Source organism: Populus euphratica, unplaced genomic scaffold, assembly GCF_000495115.2.
Source record: "Populus euphratica unplaced genomic scaffold, PopEup_1.0 scaffold925.1, whole genome shotgun sequence".
NCBI classification, from domain to species: domain Eukaryota; kingdom Viridiplantae; phylum Streptophyta; class Magnoliopsida; order Malpighiales; family Salicaceae; genus Populus; species Populus euphratica.
In genome coordinates, this window is record NW_011500812.1 from 65,797 (window position 1) to 85,064 (window position 19,268).

The 19,268-nt window shown below is 31.7% G+C and overlaps 1 protein-coding gene across 2 annotated transcripts in view; it reads right to left on the bottom strand.

Annotated features, from left to right (window-relative positions):
* LOC105116452 (WAT1-related protein At4g30420-like) overlaps positions 1-14,428 on the bottom strand; it is a 15,486-nt gene extending 1,058 nt beyond the window's left edge. Inside the window, exons 1-7 of one of the 2 annotated variants that reach the window (XM_011013827.1) lie at positions 14,087-14,425; positions 13,926-13,994; positions 13,719-13,835; positions 12,929-13,157; positions 12,686-12,844; positions 12,450-12,598; positions 11,850-12,343 (exon numbers count right to left, since the gene is read on the bottom strand). In XM_011013827.1, coding sequence (XP_011012129.1) covers positions 12,133-12,343; positions 12,450-12,598; positions 12,686-12,844; positions 12,929-13,157; positions 13,719-13,835; positions 13,926-13,994; positions 14,087-14,268 — 1,116 coding nt within the window. In that variant the 5' untranslated portion in view covers positions 14,269-14,425 and the 3' untranslated portion in view covers positions 11,850-12,132. Of the gene's footprint in view, positions 1-11,849; positions 12,344-12,417; positions 12,599-12,685; positions 12,845-12,928; positions 13,158-13,718; positions 13,836-13,925; positions 13,995-14,086 lie in introns of those variants that run through there. The other variant, XM_011013828.1, reaches the window with a different exon arrangement.
* Positions 14,429-19,268: the final 4,840 nt, after the last annotated feature.

Here is a 19,268-nt window from a genome sequence, read left to right on the forward strand (position 1 = left end):
ACTTCTTGAGTACAACTTGGGTAGGACATACCCATTTACTATAAAAAATAGGATAAATGATTCTATCATCTAGAAGCTTAATGACTTCATTCCTCACTACTTCTTTCATATTAGGATTAAGCCTTCATTGTATTTCTCTAAAGGGTTTAGCATTTTCCTCTAAATAAATCTTGCGTGTGCAAATCAAAGGATTAATTCCTTTTATGTCAACTATGGTCCATCCTAATGCATTTTTGCGCATTTTCAGAGTTTGTAATAACTTACCTTTTTAATGTACATTAAATTTAGAGGAAATTACTATCGAAAAAGTTTTATTTTCTTCCAAAAATGAGTATTTAAGATTGAATGGTAATGACTTCAAACCAGGTATGATCCATGAAAGTATAGACTCAATTAATCGTGGTGGCAACTCTTTAATTTGTGGTCTCTAATTACTTGCTGATGTAACCATATTATTCGATAGTTTCACCCACATTTACCTAATGTTTTGTCCATGTTTTATATGTAAAATGCCTTGATATTCTTTGTTTTTGTTTTGAAGGCACTTTTGGATGAAAAATGCAAAAAGGAGTAAATTGGAGATAATTGGCAAATTTGACGTTCAATCGATGTTTTGTGCAGAGGGTGAGCTTTAGAGATTGAAATAAAGTGATTCTAGTGGCACTAAAAAGCTAACATTCATACCTTTCTAGAAATGTAATGCAAGAAAAATAAAAAGAGAAAGATAATAGAAATCACATCCTTCAAAGTCAAATCTCGCATTCTGCCACTATTGACCTTTGTCCATTCAAAATTCAATATATGGAGCTATAGAAGTTTAATTGATACAAATTTAATTTTTTTGGATTCTTGACTCAAATTTCTGTAAACGCTTCAAATTTCAGCCAAAAATGATGTTAGATGAGTGAGATATGGGTTTTCAAAAATGACAACTGAATTCTACCAGCAATTAGGTTTCGTGAAGAAATAAGTGCAAATTACATTTCGAAGCTTCTAAACTGTCATCCAAGTTTTTATATCAGCAATTTAGCTCCTTTAAGTCAGAGCTTGAAAATTTCATGCAAGGCTATTTCATGCAAGTACTTAAATGTAAACTGTCAACTTAAAGGAGGACTACTTTGTAATTTAGGAACTATGGTTTCTTAGCATAAAAGGAAAGAGAGAGGGGAGAGAAGGGGGCAGCAGCCAGAAGTTAAGAAACACAAATTCTCTCCTCTACAAACCCAAAAATCATGCTCTCTTAATTCTTTAAGAGTAGTTGTTCAATAGTTATGCAAGGCTAAGCTCTTTTCTTGGTTGCAAGGACACCACAAACCTTTGGATTTCAAGAATCGTGAGATTTATTCTTCCTTTTATTTTGAGTTTATATTATGAATGAGTATGATTGTTTTCTTATGCATATTTTCTATGATTGTTGTTGATAATTGCTAAACCGGAACTCTAAGTTATTATTATGAACAATTTATTGCTAAGTTTGATATCAAAACCGAAGTTGTGATGTATGAACTTGTGAAGCAACTAAGCTTGATAATTATGGTGGAACTACATTATTAAACTTAGAGAGAACACTCAAATATCTAGTTCTTAGGGCTGCCATTGAACTAAATCATTAATGCGGACATTGTGATTGTTAGGGTTAGTTATACGGTGGATTCGTTAATTAACCAACATTAAGAAAAGATAAAAATTCAGAATATAAATCGTAGTTTTGTTTTAAAGATCGGTTCTAATTTCTGTTGGTGGATGTGTGCTTGTGACCAAGGTTTGTTTTCTTGATAAATTTCGATTTTAATTTATTTTGTTTGTTATTTTAATTTCTTCTATATTTTAGATCATCACAAATGAAACCCCCCCTAAATTGCATAACGTATATCATAAGAAATCTGAACAAAATCTTCCTCGTGGGATCGACCCTTTGCTTGTGATTATTACTTAAAAGAGCATTTTTATCATGGTTTTATTTCATCATTTTGCACTCGAAGTATCAATAACTCCTTAACTAAAGCATGTTTTATAATAACATATCTAATAATATAAGATACCTTTAATTTATGGTAAATGTTCATTTTAAATGCAGGCCTATCACATAAATGAAAGGATTTATTGATGAATTTAAGAACTGAAATTAAAAGGACAAAGAGATGGCCAAACTTAGAAAAGACATGTCGGTGCAATCCAAATCAGAACACTCTTCGGTAATTGAGTTATATCTGGAGCTATAGATCTCAGATTTAGGTATACTTTATATGGATGGAAAGGTAAGATATAGGCCTACAACTTTCATATGGAGCCCAAGATCTAAAAAGGCAATTTTCAAGTCCAAATTGTTGCAACAACAAAGAAGCCCGAATCTGTCCTCCAGCCCGAGCACTGTTCAGTATTTTGGCCATATCTGGAGTTCTAGAAGTAGAAATAAGCTGAATTGTTTACACAAGAAATCTGAGACAATTTCCTAAAACTTTCATGTTGTCAAGTGGCTCCAATTTTGACGTTATCAATGATGTTTTGGGCAGACAAGAGAAGATAAGGATTGTCACCAAGTCAAGAGTTGGTCACCCACTCATCAATTAGTCATCAAATCAATAGTTCCCAATTTTGGCCTATAAAAGGAGGCATTTGCCATGCATTTAGGCATCTTGGTTTCCAGATCAAGATCATGTTCTTCCTTTCTCTCTTTGTATCTTTTGTAATGTTTATGCTTTGCTTTCATTAGTATCAAGTTTATGCCTTTTATTTCCTTTCCTTTACTTAGTTAACATTTATCTTATTTATGTTTTTATTTTGTTTATTGATTTTTCTTTCTTTTATTATGTATAGCTAAGTTTATTATGTCAAGGTGAAAAGGTTATACTAATGGTGTAAGAATAAGTATAGGGTAAACTTAATATGGACTTTAATGTTTGATACTAACATGTTTTGTATTTGTTATCTTGTTCACTCTTTTATACTTTGCTTGTTAAATGACTAATCTTGATTTATGTTGTATAACACTTGGTACATAAAATGCTTGGCACTTTCATAGCCCATACTGTATGGTATAACCGACACCTGAGCTATGAAAGGAACTTGATTTGTTGTTAACATAAGTTATAATCATGAATGCTTGACGAGATTTACAAGTATTAGCATTAATTGAATAAGATGACTAATGTAGTCATGTTAACAATCTATAATCAGATTGGAACCTCCTTTGTGTGTGGTTTCCAATTGAATAAAAAGAGTTTATACTATACTTGTTTGATATACCATTAGTGGAACCTCTAACCTTGACATTTGTTATTATCATTGTTTAATCGTTACATTAATATTCCATCTCAAAGTTCTCATCTTCTTCTTCTTCTTCTACTTCTTTATTATTATTATTATTATTATCATTACTGTTGTTGTTATTGTTGTTTTATAATTGTTGTTTATAATTTGTACAATTAACCTCCCTGTGGTTCGACCCCGGTCTTGCCGGGTTATTTATTACTTCGACACTCCTGCACTTGGGAGAAGACAACAATCTTTTAGTCGTGTCAAGTTTTTGGCGCCGTTGCCGGGGAGGTAAGTTCTTGTATAAATTATAGTATTTATTTTATTTTCTCTTTTCACTTTTCTTGTATATAACTTTGTTTCTTTTCTTTTATTTCTTTTTATTTTATTTTCTTCCTCCTTCTTTTGCTTTCTTCTTCTTTTTTATTTTATTCCTACACGTGCATGAGAGTGTGGTCACGTACATCAAGTGGTAGACTTTGTAGGGTATCCTCATCATTTTCAGAAAATATGGCCGAAGAAGATAATCAATTAATTTTTTATTTATATTTCTAAAGAAAAAAAAAGAGAAACAAAATTTTTGCTTGCGGCGGTACTATTTATTTGTGGTAGCGGTACTGTTCAAAATAGAATTCTTTGTGGAATTTGGTTTCAGCTTTTCTTTTCCGAAAGGAAAATGACGTTTTGAATAAGACTAGTATTATATTACTAGGCCCCACCTTATTGAGGCCAAATTCTACTAGTTTCTAAGGGTTTTAGGCAGTTTTAGTTTTCTAGCGTAGGATTTTTGTACAATTTGCATTATTTTCGGTTTCTTGTGTGATTGGTTTCTTTTGAGTTTTCTTGATGATTTATGCCAGTAACACGTTCTACTAATCAAAGTCAAGTGCAGTTGGATCTCGAAATAAACAAAACTTTATGCAGGTTACGAAAGGAAGCTCGCCTCAACACCATGGCTATTACATGACAACAAACACTCAAGGAGCTTGCTGCTCCTAACGTGGAAAATTAGCCACTATGCATAAACATTGACAATAATGTAAACTTTGAGCTCAAATCTGGTTTTATACATTTGTTACCAACATTTAATGGTCTTGCAGGAGAAGATCCTCATACTCATCTTAAGGAGTTCCATATGGTTTGTGTTGGCATGAAACCGAATAGAGTTGATGAAGAACAAGTTAAGTTGAAAGCTTTCCCTTTCTCTTTAAAAGGGGCAGCAAAGGCATGGCTTTTCTCTATTCTCCCATGATCTATTGGAACTTGGAATGCCATGAAGAAGATTTTCCTTTAGAAGTATTTCACAACATCTCGAGTTGCCAACATAAGAAAAGAAATATGTGGGATTCGTCAATCCCATGGAGAGACACTCTCCGAGTATTGGGAAAGATTTGAGCAACCATGCATTCAATGCCCTCATCATTAAATCCCGATCAGTTGCTTATTTAATATTTCTATGAAGGATTGATGCCTACTGATCATAGGATTATTGATGCTGCAAGTGGAGGTGCATTGGTGGATAAGACACCCGAGGCTACACGCCAATTGATCTCAAACATGGCAGCCAAATCAAAATAGTTTGGCACTCATGGAGACTTCTCCAATAAACGAGGAAATGAGGTAAGTATTTCTAACCTTGAAAATAAAGTTAATGATCTTACTTCTCTTGTACGTTCTTTGGCTTGTGGAAATGTGCAGCAGGTGAAAGTTTGTAACATATGCTCCTTACAAGGACATGCTTTGGATATATGCCCAACAATGCAAGAAGATTACATTGAACAAGCTCATGCAATTGATGGAGCATTCAACGGACAGCCCCAGCATAAATATGACCCATTGTCCAATACGTACAATCCCAGATGGAGAAATCATCCCAACTTACGCTATGACAACCCATCCCAACAAGGTAATCAAGGCCGATAGTTCCATCCTCATGGATTTCAGCTCTAACAAAAATATTAAGCAAGACAACCCACCCACTCCATTCATAAACTCTAATGTTATGGGGTCGTCATCCAATGATGATCTTTGTGAGATGATGAAAACTTTGGCTTATAATATTGTTACCTTGCAACAAAATGACATGTCTTTTCAATAGGAAACAAGGTCAAGTATTCACAACTTGGAGAAGCAAATGGGGCAAGTAGCTTCAAGTGTAGGGAAATTGGAGGCATAAATGAATGGAAAATTGCCCTCCCAAGCATTGAATCCAAAAGAGAATGTTAGTGCGATCATGCTATGAAGTGGGAAAGAACTTGAAGAGAAAAGGTCGAAAGAAATTGAGATGGAGGAAAAAGAAGAGATAGAAACTGAATTGAGTACAAAGAAGGAACATCCTTCTCCTCTACAAACTAAAACATCGACCAACACTCTAAAGGTAACTCTTCACTCAATGAATTCCAGTTTTAAAGCAATTCCATCCTTTTCTGTGAGTTCTTCTAGGTCAAAGAAAGAGGATAAAGAAAAAGATATTTTAGAGGTTTTCAAGAAAGTAGAACTCAACATTCCTTTGCTTGATGCTATCAAGCAAATTCCCAAGTATGCCAAATTTTTAAAGGAGTTGTGTACTACCAAGAGAGCTTTCAAATTGAAAGGTCATGAAATGGTAAGTATGGGTGAAGTTGTATCTGTTGTTGTTCAAAAAAATATGCCTTTGAAGCAAAAAGACCTAGGTGCGTTTACTATCCCATGTGTTATTGGTAATGCTAGTTTCAAAAGGGCCTTGTGCGATTTAGGTGCATCCATTAGTGTTATGCCCAAACATGTTTATGATTCTCTTAGTCTTGAGCCTTTAAATAAAACTAGTATTGTAATACATCTTGCAGATCATAGTTTTGTTTATCCATTTGGTGTGATAAAGGATGTCCTAATCAAGATTGATAGTTTGGTTATTCCATGTGATTTTTATATTCTTGATATGGAACATGATTCTTGTGATTCATCAACCAGCACTCCTATATTGTTTGGGAGACCATTATATGGAATATGATTCTTGTGATTCATCAAACAACACTCCTATATTGTTTGGGAGACCATTCTTGAAAACTGTCAATACAAAGATTGATTGTGGTAAGGATACCTTGTCTATGGAGGTAGGAGATGAAAAAATTAAATTAAATTTTCATGATGCAATGAAATATCCTTATAGCAATGTTTATTCTATCACATGCTATGACCAAATACAATGACATATCCTTATAGTAATATTTATTCTATCATATGTTATGACCAAGTTGATAAGTATGTGCAACAAGTTTGTGATTTTGATAGCGAGGATGGATTAAGCGTAGCTTTGAGCTATGGCTATGATTTTATCAAGATAGAAAAGATGGAGAGGCATATATGTGTTCCCCAAAACGTTCATGAATCAGCATTGACTTTGCAAGCTTTGCAAATTGTCCTCCATGATGCACGAGTCATTTACCCCATCACGGACAGTGAATGGGTGGCGCCTATTCTTTTGGTGCCTAAAAAGATTGGAATTACATTGAGAAAAATACAAAATGATGCTTATGAGAATTCAAGGATTTACAAAGAAAAGACTAAGGGTCTTCATGACCGAATGATTATAAGAAAAGAGTTTAATGTTGGAGACAAAGTCTTTCTTTATAATTTGCGTTTGAAAATTTTTCCTGGAAAGTTGTGTTCTTGTTGGATTGGACCCTTTGTTGTTTCTAATGTTTTTCTTTATGGTGCAGTTGAAAATACAAGTTTAGAAACCAACAAAGTATTCAAGGTCAATGGGCATCATTTGAAACCTTTCCATGAAGGTTAGACAATAGAACTCACCGCTTCTGTAGAGTTAACTGAACCAATATATGAAGAATGAGCATGCCACATGTCAAGCCAATGACATAAAACAAAAGCGCTTACTGGGAGGAAACTCAGCACAAAAAGAAAAAAAAATCAGATTTGCTTTCTTTTTCCTTATCTTTTATTTTTCATTTTTTTTTATTTAAATCAGTTTTGCTTTCTTTTTCCTTATCTTTTACTTTTTTGTATTTTAATTTATTTTCTGTCATTCTCTTATGTTCCTTTGCTTTTATTTCAACAATAAGGACAATGTTGTGTTTTAAGTGTAGGGGTATTGGGAGAATTTTGGTTTTCTTATTTTAGTTTTCTTTGTTGTTCTTTAAAATAAATAAATAAATAAATAATTTGTGTTTGATCTTTTTAACTCCCATTGGTTTTTGAGAATATAAGTATTATGTATGAGAATTAATTGAGATAGATGAAGATATAAATCAAATGAAGGAGTATGCGTGCAAATTTTAAGGTTTAATTGGTTTAGGGATTGACTTTGAGAATATGTCATGTTGACTTTATAGTGTTATACCAATGCAAGCTTTTGAGCCTTCAACATTATATTCTTTGAGTGTGTATTCTTTCAATAATATGTATCTCTAGAACTTGCTTCATATCTTATTGAGATTATATTCCATTACAACTATACATGAAGATGATCAAGGGATTAGGAATTTTAATTACTTGAACCAAAAAGCCAACCTAAAGCATATTATCCTTAGTGAGCCCCTTTTGAGCTTATTTATCTTTTCGTTGCTTTATCCATGTATAAGCCTTAACTTTATATATGTTTTTCTTTTTCCTTGGCCAAGGATTAATAGAGCATATACTTGTGATATTTCATGGAATTATGGTTGGAAATTATGTGAAAAGAAAGAACAAGTGATGCTTGATGAAAAGATGGGCAAAATTATAAAAAAAAACAAGAAGAAAAAAAGAAAAGAAGAAAAAAAAATGTTCCTTTATGTTCTTAAGATTTTATGTTGAAAAGCTTGAAATCAAAAGAAGTTAAGCATTGGTGATTAAAGATGAAAAATTTATGTGCTTTGATGGAATATCTTATTTGAAATATTATTTTTCAGAATGCTCTACTTTCTTTGATTTGAACCTTTTCTTTTACTCTCTTTTACCTCACCTTAACCTTAGCTAGAATGCTCTATTATCTTTGATTTGAACCTTTTCTGTTACTCTCTTTTACCTCACCTTAACCTTATCCCCGTTACAACCAGAAAATAAGACCTTTTGATTCATGCATTGTTTGTAATATGTTAGTAATGGAGATGAGATTGAAAAGTAAGCTTATGGTAGAACATACTCTATGATTGAATTTGAGAGATTTAAACACATAAACCCTAAACACATGAGTGTTGGAGTGTATATCAATGAGAGGACCTATCACTTTGGCATGACATAGATTTCATTTAAATCCCGACGATTGATTGAGTCTTGAAGTTTGCATGTAAACAAATTCATGAAAATTTATTTATTTTATCCTTTTTTATTATATTCTTATTTATAATGCTTGTACTCTTGGACATTGATGGGAGATTAAGAGATTGATCATAGTTATTTTCAATTTAATTTTATTATCCTTTCTCGAGGACGAGCAAGAGTTAAGTGTGGGGGAATTTGATGTAACCATATTATTCGATAGTTTCACCCACTTTTACCTAATGTTTTGTCCATGTTTTATATGTAAAATACCTTGATATTCTTTGTTTTATGTTTTGAAGGCACTTTTGGATGAAAAATGCAAAAAGGAGTAAATTGGAGATAATTGGCAGATTTGACGTTCAGTCGATGTTTTGTGCAGAGTACATTTTTGGATGAAAGATGCAAAAAGGAGTAAATTGGAGATAATTGGCAGATTTGACCTTCAATTGATGTTTTGTGCAGAGCATGAGCTCTAGAGGTCAAAATAAAGTGATTCTAGTGGCATTAAAAACCTAACATCCATACCTTTCTGTACATCTAAGTCAAGAAAATAAAATGAAGAAGAGCATGGTACATCTAAGTCAAAAAAATAAAATGAAGAAGACATGGAAATCGCAACTTTCAAATTCAAATCTCGCAATCTGTCAATGTTGACCTTCGACCATTCAAACTTGAATATCTGGAGCTAGAGAAGTCAAATTGATGCAAACTCAATTTCTTTGGATTCCTGACTCCAATTTCTATAAAATATCCAAATTTCATCCAAAAAAGATGTCATATATGGGAAATATTATTTTTTAAAGATGACAACTGAATTCTGCCAGCAAACAGGTTTCGTGAAAAAATGAGTCCAAATTACATTTCGAAGCTTCTAAACCGACATCCAAGTTTTTATATCAGCAATTTAGCTCCTCTAAGTCAGAGCTTGAAGATTTCATGCAAAGCTATTTCTCTTTTTTAGGGAAAATAGTTAATGAAATACTTAAATGTAAACTGCTAACATAAGGGAGGACTATTTTATAAAATAGAGACTAGGATTTCCTAGGATATAAAAAGAATGAGAAAAGAGAAGGGGGGGTAGCCATCCAAGAGGATAAAAATTCCCCCCTCCTCTAAAAAACTAAAAAGTATGCATTCTTCATTCTTTAGGAGTAGTTGTTCAATAATTATGCAAGGCTAAGCTCTATTCTTGGTTGTAAGGACATAACAAACCTTCAGATTTCAAGAATCGTGAGATTTATTCTTCCTTTTATTTTCAGTTTATGTTATGAATGAGTATGATTATTTTCCTATGCATATTTCCTATGATTGTTGTTGATGATTGCTAGAGCGGACTCTAAGTTATTATTGTGAACAATCTATTGCTAAGTTTAATATCAAAACCGGAGTTGTGATATATGAACTTGTAAAGTAACTAAGCTTGGTAATTGTGGCGGAACTATGTTATTGAACTTAGAGAGAACATTTGAACAAAGTGACACAAGCTGCGGATAGCTTGTATGTTAATCTTGATGAAATAATCTAGTTCTTAAAGCTGCCATTAAATTGAATTATTAGTGCGAACATATTGATTGTTTGTTGGTTAGGATTAGTTATACAACAGATCCGTTAATTAATCAATGTTAAGAAAAGATAAAATTTCAGAACATAAACTGCAATTTTAGTTCCAAAGATCGGTTTTAATTTCTGTTGGTGGGTGTGTGCTTACGACCAAGGTTTGTTTTCTTGATAAATTTTGATATTGATTTTGTTTGCTAGTTTAATTTATTTTATAGTTTAGATCATCACAAATCAAAACCCCCCAATTGCATAACGTATAGCATAAAAATCTAAACTAAATCTTCCTTGTGGGATTGACCTCTTGTTTGCTCTATATTATCTTGTGTGTTGTGTTTTAAGCTAGGGTAATTAATTTGTGCGACCACGACATCGCAACGTGTTTCTCTCTAGAACTTGACCTTGGAGCTTGCATGAGTAGGCTGATGAGTCTAGCAATGATGCCTTTCATGCTTTCTATCTTCCTTTGTTACCAAGCTTCCGATTAGTCCCTTTCCTTTTTTGCATCAATCTCTTTCAAAGGCAAGTATGGTGGATTTAGTGTTACAGATAACCTATATTTCAATTTTTCTAGTAGAAATGAACTCATTAGCTTGGTTAATCAAAACCTTTCGTTGATCATTAAATGGATTAGTTATCTCATTTTGCTATTGAAATAACTTTTTAAGTGTTTTTTTATCCATTCTATATCTGTAATCTTTCCATCCCCTCAAGTTTAAGGTAGTACAAGACCAATAATAAAAGAATGGGAGTTCAAAATTAATATGTGGTTGTGTTTTCAATATTTACTGTAATTTATTTATTGATCTTTTTGTTAAAAAGAATTGAACTTAATCTTGGCAAGTTCAAAGTCCACATTTTTCCTATGTTATATGAGTCAAAACTCAATAACTCACTTTGGCCGCATTATGCAAGTAAAAATGATGAAAAATATATAAGAAAAAAACACTTTTTAAATTCTGAACTTTTTCCAACCAGTCATAATCTCTATGAATATTCTCAGGAGAGTTAATATTTTAGATCATAAAACTTTATCACTTTCAATCTTGTTAATAAAATATTAGTTTGTGAATCTATTTTGGAACACATTTGATGCAGGCGGACTTGCTGATACTAAAGGTTATATGCCATAGGATATGGATATGTTATCACTAGAAATGAATTTGCCACAAATAAACTACATGGATCAACTAATATATGTTTTTATTAATTATTAGGATAGGGTTCCATCCAAGAAGAGGTGTGATTAGACTAAAATCAATAAAAAGTATGGATCAACTAATATATGTTTTTATTAATTATTAGGATAGGGTTCCATCCAAGAAGAGGTGTGATTAGACTAAAATCAATAAAAAGTTTGGTTATATCAAAATAATATAGTAATTAAAAGAAATTATAATTTTTAATCCGATATTACATCCAACTAGTTTTTTAAAGGATCATTTTGCTAGTCTATTTACGGTGTAGATTTCCTCAAATTGTGCTTAGAAGTTACTATTAAAGTCAATTTTCCTTTATTTTTCTAGATTTCATGTTTTATTTCAGATTTTCTATTATTTTCTTTTATGTTTTAGAATTTTGGTTTTATTACATAGTAAGGGTCGGTTTTCCAGCCTATTTTTATAAATTATAAAACTCTTTAAGAGGCAGACTTTTTTATTTTTATTTTTTATAGAATAAAATTGTAAGTTTAGGGTTGTGTTCGAAATACTTTTCGCTCATTAATTTTGTCTTTTCATACTGAAGTTGAAGTGAAATTTGGAAAGTTGGAGGTTCAAAATTCATCTAGTTAGGGGGCGTTTGTTTTTTCTGAAGTGAAAAATGTTAGGGATATATTCAGCTATAAATTCATGCCAAAATACATTTCAGTTATGCTGGTAAATTTTCTATTACACCTTTCTTGTAGCATTTTGTCTAAATTCTGGTGACCCTTAAGAACATAAAAATTGCCATCGAATTTTATTTTAACAGGCTTTATGCGTCCCCTTGAAGGCAACTAATGCTCTTGCACTCTTCTCTAACATCTGCAGTTACACAGAACTGTCAATTTCCTTTAGAAATTAAGAAATCATATTTCTTTCATTAACATCCTTTGATTTGTGAAGAAAGAAGCGGTGCTTCCAAATCAGCTTTGCAATTCTTCTTCTCTGGAGACTCATCTATTAAGAGTTGCACAGGTGACTGATCATTTTGCAGCTGCGGATGCATCTCATTTTTAATCTCTTCAAGGTCTTTGGCTTTACCCCATAGCACAGCGTACAAACCAATTATCACAGCTAAAGCACCAATCAAACTGAAGAGTAAAAAGAAAAAAAGAAATTCTTACTCTTCTTTGATAAACCAGGTTCTATGTCACAAAAGTTGAACATGATAAAATTGTTTGGTGGAAAAGATATTACCTTCCAGCATATGTCTCCTCGTGTAAAACTACAGCAGAAAAAATGCCAACAATAACTGTGCATAGAGGATTGAACATTGCAGAGAAGAGGGGACCTCTCTGAGAAATTACCCAGGCTTGGACAAAGAAAGACACAGCCAGTCCAATTCCCTTTTAGCAAGAAAAAAAAGGTCCATTTCCAAGATTAGAAGCAAAAACAATCTGGAAACAATCATAGAAAAACAGAAAACAGCTTACCGCATACAAACAGGAAGCAATTTCAAGATGAGTAATCAGCTTCCAGGACGTAAGATCCTTTTCCGCCAATAATGCAATCATTGATGATTGCAATGATGCGAGGAAACACATCCATGCAGAAGAATATAAGTGGTCAGGACAACTTGCTGAAATAGGTACCTGTAGGAAAATTGAAGAAAAAATTTAGTTGTCAGAATATACATTGATCTATAAGTAACGGAAAGGGAAAGGGAAGGTGTTTACCTGCAAGACCATCCATAGTGACCAGAAACAACTGCTTCCAAACAGAAATAGACACCCCAATAGCCAATTGTCGCTTCCAGGGCTAAAAAAGGATTTTGTTGGTAACAATTCTGTGTTTAACAGCTTAGGACCTTTGAGTAATGCCATGGCAATGGCTCCGCTTACGCAGATTACTGTTCCAAGAATCTTAGAAATAGTTCTCAGGCTTCGTATATTAACTTTCTCCAATCTGATTCATTTGTAATTAGAGATTCGGGAAACATGTAGAATTTAGAAAACAGACATCCACTGAAAAAAGAAAAAGAAAAGATAACTAGTAATTTCTTAATAGCAAAGATCACCAGGCCTTAAACAAGTACAAGTTTCTATTAGGTTATTGTGTGATTCAAAAGAGTGTTAGCCTGATAGAAATTGGTCAAGATTTTCTGTACCAAATTTCCAATACAATAAGAGGAGGAAATCAGCAGAGCTATAGCTTGGAGCTTATTCCCACACTGCCTAGAAGAGAAATAATGTCCATATGTGGGAATTATAAAAAGCAGCTAGCAACGTTCATTGGTATACCTTTCTCGGCTTTTTGGCTAAGATCAAGTGAAAGTATTTGTTCTTATCATTTTAATATCTGATACTTGGCCTTAGGTCCACATGGTATTAGCTTAATATTTTAAAGGGAAGAGCCCATCAATGTAGGTTGCTATTGGACATTACGAGCATTGCCCCTGCGTTGCACTACAGCAAGGGCCTGGCACCATAATGGTATTAGTTTTTTTATCTAGCAAGTATAAGTTACCCAGAAATGGCTGCCATTACAAAAGTGATTGCAGGCATGAGATTAGTCAAGGCACTTGCTGCAGTCGAAGAGGATAAGTAGAGGCCTTCAAAATAAGCGTTTTGATTGGCAGTTACCCTGCAAGGCAAAGTTGCATCTGTCATTTATTCTTCTTATATATGAAACCGTGACAACAAAGAGGAGGGATAAAAAGTTTAGGACACGTACCCCAAAAGGGAGGCAGCAAATATCCAAGCAAAACTCCTTAACCCCAAAGAGAACCCACTTGAACTTCTTCTGCTGATTAACAAATGTAACTTTTGAGGAAATGCTGATATGCAAAGTATGAGAGAAATTATGGGTGTGTTAGGGTTTGTGTGATTAATTACCTCCTCGAAACATACGCTAGAGGGGCCATGATCAAAGTTGCTATGCCTTGCCTGTAGACTACGAAGACCATGGGACTCAGTCCTCCTACAAGAGCAGCTCTAGTAAATAGAGCCACCCCTGCATAAATGAATTGTAAACCAACCATTCCCATAGCAGGCTTGTAAGCATCAAACCCACCCATGTTAGTTTAGCTTGGGGACTAGATTCCCAATGGCAACAACGTACGTACAAATAGAAAGAGATCTGAGGGCAGGCGAGTTATCAGAACGTGACAGGCTTGGATCAGGAGATAAGGTTCGGCTACAGACAGAACAATAGTAACATAAAACAAAATAAAAAAAAGCCAACATGTGTAAGTACTCCATTGCTTCATCACGGCCTTTATCTTCAAAAGTTCCAAGCCATCATGTGTAAGATGCAGCTGTCTCTGTAGTAATTAAATTACTTATTTTTTTTCTGTGACGCGGCGACATTGGAATCATATGAATTATCATCTGCAAAATATTATTGGTCGATACAGGTGAACGAACGAGGCCGTTCAAATCTCATATTTGATAAAAACTTGTGGTAGCAACTTAGCTGGCATGTATTGGATTGGCATTGACAAATCTTTGACGTGGAAACTTGGAGCTATTTTCTTAAAGGATATGGTGATTACTTTGATTTCACATTTTTCTTTCCCTTAAAAATGTTTTAAAACGTGCTTTGAAATGCTTCTCTCTTAGTTCTAGTTTTTGTCCTTGCATAGGTTGGCATTTCTAGTGGGATGTGGCATATTATCAAACTCCACAGCCTCTAAAGTCTTAACCAGATTCGGAGTCCAACTTGGGTGAACTTTGCGAGTGATGGGAGTATTATAGTTTTTTTTTTTAATTTAAAAAAAAGTGTGGTTGTAATTGGAATTACATTAAATTAGTGTTTTTTATGTTTTTTTATAATTTTAATATACTGATATTAAAATTAAATAAAAAATTATTTTAATATATTTTTAGATAAAAAAACTATAAAAAAATTTCTTACACCATAACATCAAAAACAATACATAAAAAATTATTTAGTAATATATGAAAGAGCTTCTCGATGTAGGTGCAGAGAGCATTGCTATAGTAAACTTACAAAACCCTGGTACATAAGAGAGAATCTAAGAAATATAGATCAATCCTATCTGATGGTTGTAAGTCTCATTTAACATAAAGCAATAATTTTTTTAAAAATATCTTTTCAAAATCATGGATTCTATTTTTTTTGGTAGAATTATTTCCTTTTTAGCCTCTTTTATCTTTGATTTTTCTAACATTAAAAGAGTTACAAATAGTGAAGAAATTATTATAGAAGATTTTATAAAAAATATTCATGTTTGAAATTTTTTAATAGTTCAAAGACCTAGATTTGTCAAACTTCTTTTAATTTTTTTCAAAACTGATTTTACAATAAAAACTGAAGAAGGAGATATTCAATTTACAAATCCTTTTAAAACCATCAACTCATTTCCAAAAAAATAGTCATAGTAGTCTCTTACAAGTTGAGATCAAACCCTTTATCCTTGCTATTTTTAAAGATATTGGATTCCAAAATTTTCAAGATTCATTACTAAGTTTCATAGAATTCAGTTTTTGTAGTGGTCTTATTTATTTTGATTATTATCTGAATCTTATTATATCACTCAAAGACAAAAACATCCTACAAAGTATAATTCTACAGGTTAAAATCCATAACTACAATATGCTTAAAGAATTAATTTTCATAGCCTTGATTTTTAAAATCCATTACAAAGCAATGTTTTTTTCATTGGCTAGTAAACATAAATTCCAATCCTAGAAAGCTAAAACATTATTCCTCTAAACATACATTTTTAGATCAAATATAGTTTGTACCCAAATCTATTTTATAAAAAGATGTATCCTTACCAGAAGATTGAATTCTTAAAGATGTCATCCAATCAAAACCTTTACAACCACCACCGTAACTAAATATCAAACTTAAACAAATAACTCAGTATAGTAATGGTAAAATTAAATTGTTTTTTCATAGATATTCAACAAAGTTTTAGATTCTAGCCCAACATTCTCTTTTATAACAAAGAACATCTAAAATGAACTGAATATTTTTTATATAAATTTTGTTGTAAAAAAATATTTTATTGATGATTTTTATGGTAACCACAATTCTAAAGAGAAATCTAGGTTTTTAAAAAAATTTATGCAACAAAGAAAGAAAATACAAAAATGTTTTTATAATTTCATTGCATCATATAAAATATAAATTTTATTATTTGATTAGTTTGAAATGTATTATGTGTTTGAAAATCATATTGCATATCCATTTACAAAATATGTATGTCCCATTACATTTAGAAACAAAACCCTTATCTAAAAGTTAGTAAATGACACTTTTATTAAGTCTAAGGAACCTTAAAATCCCTCATAATAATTAAGCAGTACAAATTAATAATCTCCATATAAAAATATTATTATCAATACTAAACATATCATCAAGCAAAATAACTTTACAAATATCAACCTCAACACCATAGAAAAGCAATTGACCAGACTCAAAAATCATATCTAAAAGTCTTTAGTCTCTCATATTGAAAATTCATCAAAGCTTGTTGATCAAAAACTTAAAAGCCTAATTTTCAAATGATACCATATAAAAAAATAGTCATACCTAATTACAAAACAACAAAAAATACTTCATCAAAGCTATCAAAGACCATCTCAACCACCTTCAAGCTTTATCTTCCACTTTAATTGCTTGTGACACACCCCAAATCAGTAACCATCCTCCAATCTCCACAAGCCATATCAACACTATTCAAAATAACCAAATCCAAACTTTAGATGAAGAAGCCTTCAAAAAAAAAATCCTAAAATCAGCAAACTAATATAGAGAGACCCTAAAACATCAGTTGCTCTAGATATAACAATCCAAAATGAACCAACCATCATAAACCAAAACAAATTAAATGCCTTTTCTCTCTATGAATGGAACATAGATGAAATAATACAATATTCTAAACACCTTATATCAAATGATCATGATTGTCAATGCCTACAAAACCTAAATTAGAACCTCGACAAAGCTATAGCTAATTTTTATGGCCAATTAAAAAGATGGTGGGATTATCATCTCAATGCAACAAAATACCTTGAAATCTTAAATTCCATTCAAATGACTAAAGAATAAATATTTATCCTTAAAAAGATGCAATTTCAACCCTTATCTTAACCATCTTCTTATATTTTGTAGGAGATCTTTCTCATCATAAAAACAAAAATATTAAACTCCTTTCAAACCTTAGATGCAAAAACTGTGATTTTTAATGATTTAAAAATATTTTCCCTACTAGTGTCATGTTTCAAGTCGACTCAAATCAATCATTCTATATGGAAAAATTCTTTGCTTGTTTACCAACCCTTTCAGAAGAAAGAATAAAAAATAAAATCAAAGACTTCTTCACTATAAAAACCATTTTATATAAACATTTGACCTATAGTGAGCTTGTTAACTTTAAAAGGAAGATCTTCAGATCTGTCAAGACCTTAAACTCCAAAAATAACTTCAGTTACAGATGAGAAAATCTAGATAGAAAGCAGGTAGTCTTTATCAATAATTTGACATATCCTTACTAAAGCTAACATGCAATGAAAATTGTTCCAGGTGCAATAAAAAACTCAACAAACCACCTCATAAAAAATCAACCCATAAAAACAAAAAAGGTTTTTATACCGAAATTAAGCCCTTCTATAAAAAGACCAATAAAAAGCCACAAAACCTTCTCAGTCAAAACCCAAGCCCAAATTTGATCTAAAAACATTACATGTTACAAATATAGCTAGAAAGATCATACCTTTAGGTTTTGCTGAGTAAATATCAAACTTCATGAACTCCAATTAGAAGAACAAGTCATTTATCATATCCAAACCCTTTTGATTAAAACCATTGATTTAAAGAAAAACTCTTTTGACATATCTGAAGAACATTTGCAAATGGATCAGTTAGGAACATCCAGTTTTGACTTAGAACATTTAACCCATACTCAAAACAAAGAAATGACCAATCTAAATACCTTCAACTTTTGTGACATAGAACCTGGTTTATCAAAGAAGAGTAAGAATTTCTTAAGGAGTTATTGAAAAAAAAAAAAAAACTTATCTAGAAAAACTTATGAGCACTTTTGATAAACTAAAAATACCATAGCCTGTTAAAAAACAATCATCATTACCATCAACAAGCACAAATACCTATGGGCTTACCAAAATCCTTATCAAGAAAAAAAAATCTAAACCTGTTGCTACTATCCCAAAACTATAGTGTGAATCAAAACCCTTAAAACTGAAGTATAAAACTCAAACAAACCCAATAAAAAGACTTTGCTATTCTACAACACCTTCTTAGAAAGTTAGAAAGTTAGAATGATCTGAACTAGAATCAGAAGAACAAACCTTAGAAAGTCAATATGATTTCAACTAGAATTAGAAGAACAAACCTTAGATAGTCATGTATTAGATCATACATTATCAAATATTAAGCATGTACCTAAAGACTTTCTACATGTTTTAAATTAAATTACTTTAAAAAAGTATATCATAAAAATAAAATTGATATTTTCAAATGATTTCAAAAAAGAAATCATTGCCTTGTTTGATAAAGGTGCATATTTAAATTATATTAAAGAAGGAATAGTTCCAAAATAATTTCTATAAAGGACTTCTAGAAAACTTTCTGCAACAAATAATACTAAATTAGTTATTAAATACAAAACTCAAGCATTAATTTTTAATAATGAGTTTTTTCTTAAAAAAATTTTTGTTGTTACAAATGATATTAATCATTCTGTTATTCTTGGCACTTCTTTTATTAATATAATTACTCTTGACAAAGTTGGTCATGAATGTCTTATTTAAAAAATCAATGGTTTGAAACTTGTTTTTCCTTTCTTACAAAAACCACATATTAGGAATTAAAATGTGATAAAAGCATGTTCTATTCATACTCGTCATATCAATACATCTTAAACAAGGACACTTTTTTATTAAAAGAAATTGAAAATTAGTTACAGAGTCTTGTTTTACAAAATTGAATTTTAGATTTTCAAAACAAAATAGAAAAAGAAATTTGTTATGATTTATCAAATGCCTTTGGAAAGAGACAAAAACATGCTATTGATCTTCCATATGA